The 3,900-nt window shown below is 35.2% G+C and overlaps 1 protein-coding gene across 1 annotated transcript; it reads left to right on the forward strand.

Annotated features, from left to right (window-relative positions):
• The first annotated feature begins 2,880 nt into the window (after window positions 1-2,880).
• On the forward strand, window positions 2,881-3,483 carry LOC122737385 (securin-like). Its single transcript, XM_043979885.1, is given in 3 exon segments — window positions 2,881-3,162; window positions 3,165-3,448; window positions 3,450-3,483. Coding segments are annotated over 3 exon segments (600 nt in total).
• Window positions 3,484-3,900: the final 417 nt, after the last annotated feature.

Raw genomic sequence — 3,900 nt, forward strand, 5'->3', positions numbered from 1 at the left:
CCCCGCAAAAAGAAGAAGAAGAAGAAGAAGAAGAAGAAGAAGAAGAAGAAGAAGAAGAAGTAATGTGCTATATAAACATTCCAATGAACATATCATATCAAGGAAATGGTGTCAAAATAATTGTCTAGGTTTAGAGTTGTGATATTTGTTTCAGTGTTGAAAAAAATTAGGCCAGATTTAAAAGGAAATCTCATGAAAAAATGTTAGTTATATACAATTAACATATTTTCTCCTGATAATGATGCTCACTGACAACAAATGATTGATGACATTAGTTAATGGAGGTAGATGGTGTCATTTTATGATTGTTTTTTTCTTAAATGGTAGGAAATAACAGGATAATGGAGCTGGAATGGGACATAAAGGAGTCATGTATTTAAGTCCTTTAGTTGGATTGAGAAAGATTCAGTTAAGGATAGCAAGCCAGCTTTAAAATTATTGACAATGTTAACTGAGAAAAAATCTAGTCAAATCACAGAATTTAGTGATTCTTGCTATGCTTGTTCACTTCTTTCCAAGGGTCTATTTGGTACTTTTTCATTCCCAAAGCCTGCTACTGAGCACTAAATTCCATTAAGAATAAACACAGAAGTGGATAGAGCACTGGCCCTGGATTCAGGAGGACCTGAGTTCAAATCCACCCTCAGACACTTAACACTTACTAGCTGTGTGACCCTGGGCAAGTCACTTAACCCCAATTGCCTCGCAAAAAAAAAAAAAAAAAAAAAAGAATAAACACAGAAATCCTATTTTGTGGTGTCCCTTTCCACCTGGTCTTATCTGCTACCTAATTTTACTTAAGATTTGTAAGAAGACCATATAAGATTTAGAGTTAGAAACTTAAAGATCATCTAGTATAACTTCCACATTTTATTCAGACTTATTGATGTTCTTTAAAGATAATGGACTATAGTTTTCTTCCTGTTTTATCTCTCCCTGCCTTATTGGACTATAGTTTTCTTTCTCTCCTTTCTCTCTCTCTGTCATAGGTATCAGGACCATACTCAACACATAGATTGATTTTGGTAGGATTTTCTCTCTTTTTTTAATAAACAATCTGTGATATTAGAAGTAATTGTTCTTTGAATATTTGATAGAATTCACTTGTAAATTCATTTCATATTGTGTTCTTTTCTATGGGAGTTGCTTTATGACTTTTTAAGTTTGTTATTTTGAGATTGGGTTCTTTAAATTCTTTGCCTTTTGTTCTGTTAATCTGAGTATTTTATAGTTGGCAAATATCCAAATTTTCATTTATCAGTTTGGGGTATATTATTGAGCAATTTGTTTTTATATTTTTCTTTATTTCTTGTTAATTTGATGTGAATTCTCTTTTTCATGCTTGATAGTCAATTTGGTTTTCTTTTTCTTATTGGATGAATTAATGGTTTGCCTAAATGGTCTCTCCCCCAAAACCAGGTTGTCAGTTTATTAATCAATTTAGAGGGGTTTTTTTTTGGTTGGTTTTCACTTTTATTTGTCTTTCTTTTAGCATGTAATGGGGTTTAAGTATTGCCGAGAGCTTAGTGGGTTACTTATAATAGAAGTCAAATGCCAGGGACAGAGGAAACCCAGGACAATCCCACGTAGTACAATTTATCTTCTACCTTCTTTCCATTTTTGCTACTGAGCTTATAATATTGGAGTCATCTTGAATCTAAGGATAAATTCAAGTTTGACTCTGATAGTCCCTCTGGTTTTTATCTACTCTCCAATTTATTGTGTTGGGTTATCTTAAAAGGAGGTAGATGGTGGCACAGATTATTCTCTCTGCAACTTTACCCCCAGGGGATCTTTCCCAATCTTAACAAGTGAATCTATTAATAATTCACTGTGTATGGAGCTGTAAAATTGGTTGTAAAGCAATTTGGAACTAAACTCAGATTCACTAAAGCAAACAGGCCCTTTGAATCAGTGATAACACCACTAGTTATATAACACTAAAGAGATATTTTTTAAAAAGAGGTAAAGGATTCATATTGTTTTTGTTTTTGTTTTTGCGGGGCAATAGGGGTTAAGTGACTTGCCCAAGGTCACACAGATAGTAATTGTCAAGTGTCTGAGGCTGGATTTGAACTCAGGTCCTCCTGAATCCAGGGCCGGTGCTTTATCCACTGCACCACCTAGCCGTCCCCAAGGATCCATATTTACAAAAATATTTATAACCACACTTTTTTGTTGTGTTAATGGACCAGAAACAAAGTAGATACACATCAGACAGAAAATGAATGAACAAACTGTGGGCTATGGATGCAATTGTGTTATAAAATTGTACTGAATGTAATGTACTATAAGAAATGATGAAAGGGATAGATTAAGAAAAACCTGTGAGGACTTGTATGAACTGATGCAGAGTGAAGTGAGCAGAACTAGAAGAATAACTGATAAAATGTCTATAGCATTATAAAGGAGAAAAATGTGAAATAACTCTATTAATGCTATGACCAATTATGACTCTATGAGAGTGATGACAGATCATGTTTCCCACCTCTTAGGAGAGTGGTGATTGAGGTGCAGAATGAGACATGCTTCCAGACATGGCCAATATGTGGATTTGTTTCCCCGGCTTTTTCTTATGTGGGAGAACTTATTTGGGGGCAAGGAGTAGGCTAAAGGTAGAGTGGAGAAATAGTGAAGTGATAGGAAGAAGAAGAAAGACAATAGTATTGGTGAATTATTAAAAATACAGGGGCAGCTAGGTGGTACAGTAGATAAAACACTGGCCCTGGATTCAGGAGGACCTGAGTTCAAATGTGACTAGCTGTGTGACCTTGGGCAAGTCACTTAACCCTCATTGCCCCACCAAAAAAAAAAAAAAAACCCAACCCAAAACCAAACAAACAGAGAAGGGCTCAGCTGCTAATAGCTGTGTAATACAGAATGGCAACACCAATCTATGTTGATAAGGAGAATGGAGAACCAGGTTCTCACATAGCACCTAAGGACAGGCTGAAGTGCACCACAGCATTATCTGGAAGAGCTCAACTTTCAACTCCCAAGGCTGGCAAAGTGTTTGCTGCAGCTCCAGTTTTATCCAAATCTGTTAGAAAAGCTTTGGGGCCTGTCAACAGGACAACCAAAAAGGAAAACTTGGAGGGAAAGAGAAAAGAACCCCTCAAACAGAAAGGGCAAAACTACACTGCCAAAAAGATGACTGAAAAAGATTCCTACAGAAAAAAAACACCTCAATTCCATTCCCAAATGAAACATATCCAGAAATAGAAAATTTCTTTCCCTTCAACCCACTAGAATTTGAGAGTTTTGATGTTCCCGAAGAACACCAGCCTGCAAACTTGCCTCTGACTGGTGTCCCCCTCCTGATGCTTGAGCAGAAGAAGTCACTTGAAAGGCTTATAGAACTTCCACCCTCACCCATGCTGTTGCCTTCCATGACATGGGAGTCTGATCTGCTGGAATCAGCTTCAAGCCTTCTGTCAGCCATGGATGAAAATGCCACCTGAGTGTTATGACTTCCCTATTTAAATATCTTGTTATTATAGTGTTATTATAATCATTTTTGTATTAATAAAGCAATTCTTTATGTAGTAAACTAAAAAAATTCATAAAAGAAGAAAAAATTCAGAAGGGGACACAAATATATTAAATTTGACATGTATTTAAAATAAATTATATGTAGTGAAGGTTCATGGTTTCATATGTAGTCATCTTTTTTCCATTCTTATTTTATATAGGAAAATGATCATATTTATTAATGTTTTACAAGTTTGCAATAATAAAAGTATATGTTTTAAAATGCTTGACTTAAAGACTCAAATTCTGAGGACCAAACACAGAGTAAGGGACTTTTTAAAGAACAGAGGCAATAACTATAGGTAGGCTTTATTATTATTTTTTAAATTTTTATTTATTTTTTTGTGGGGCAATGAGGGTTAAGTGACT

The sequence above is a fragment of the Dromiciops gliroides genome, chromosome 1 (assembly GCF_019393635.1).
Source record: "Dromiciops gliroides isolate mDroGli1 chromosome 1, mDroGli1.pri, whole genome shotgun sequence".
NCBI lineage: Eukaryota > Metazoa > Chordata > Mammalia > Microbiotheria > Microbiotheriidae > Dromiciops > Dromiciops gliroides.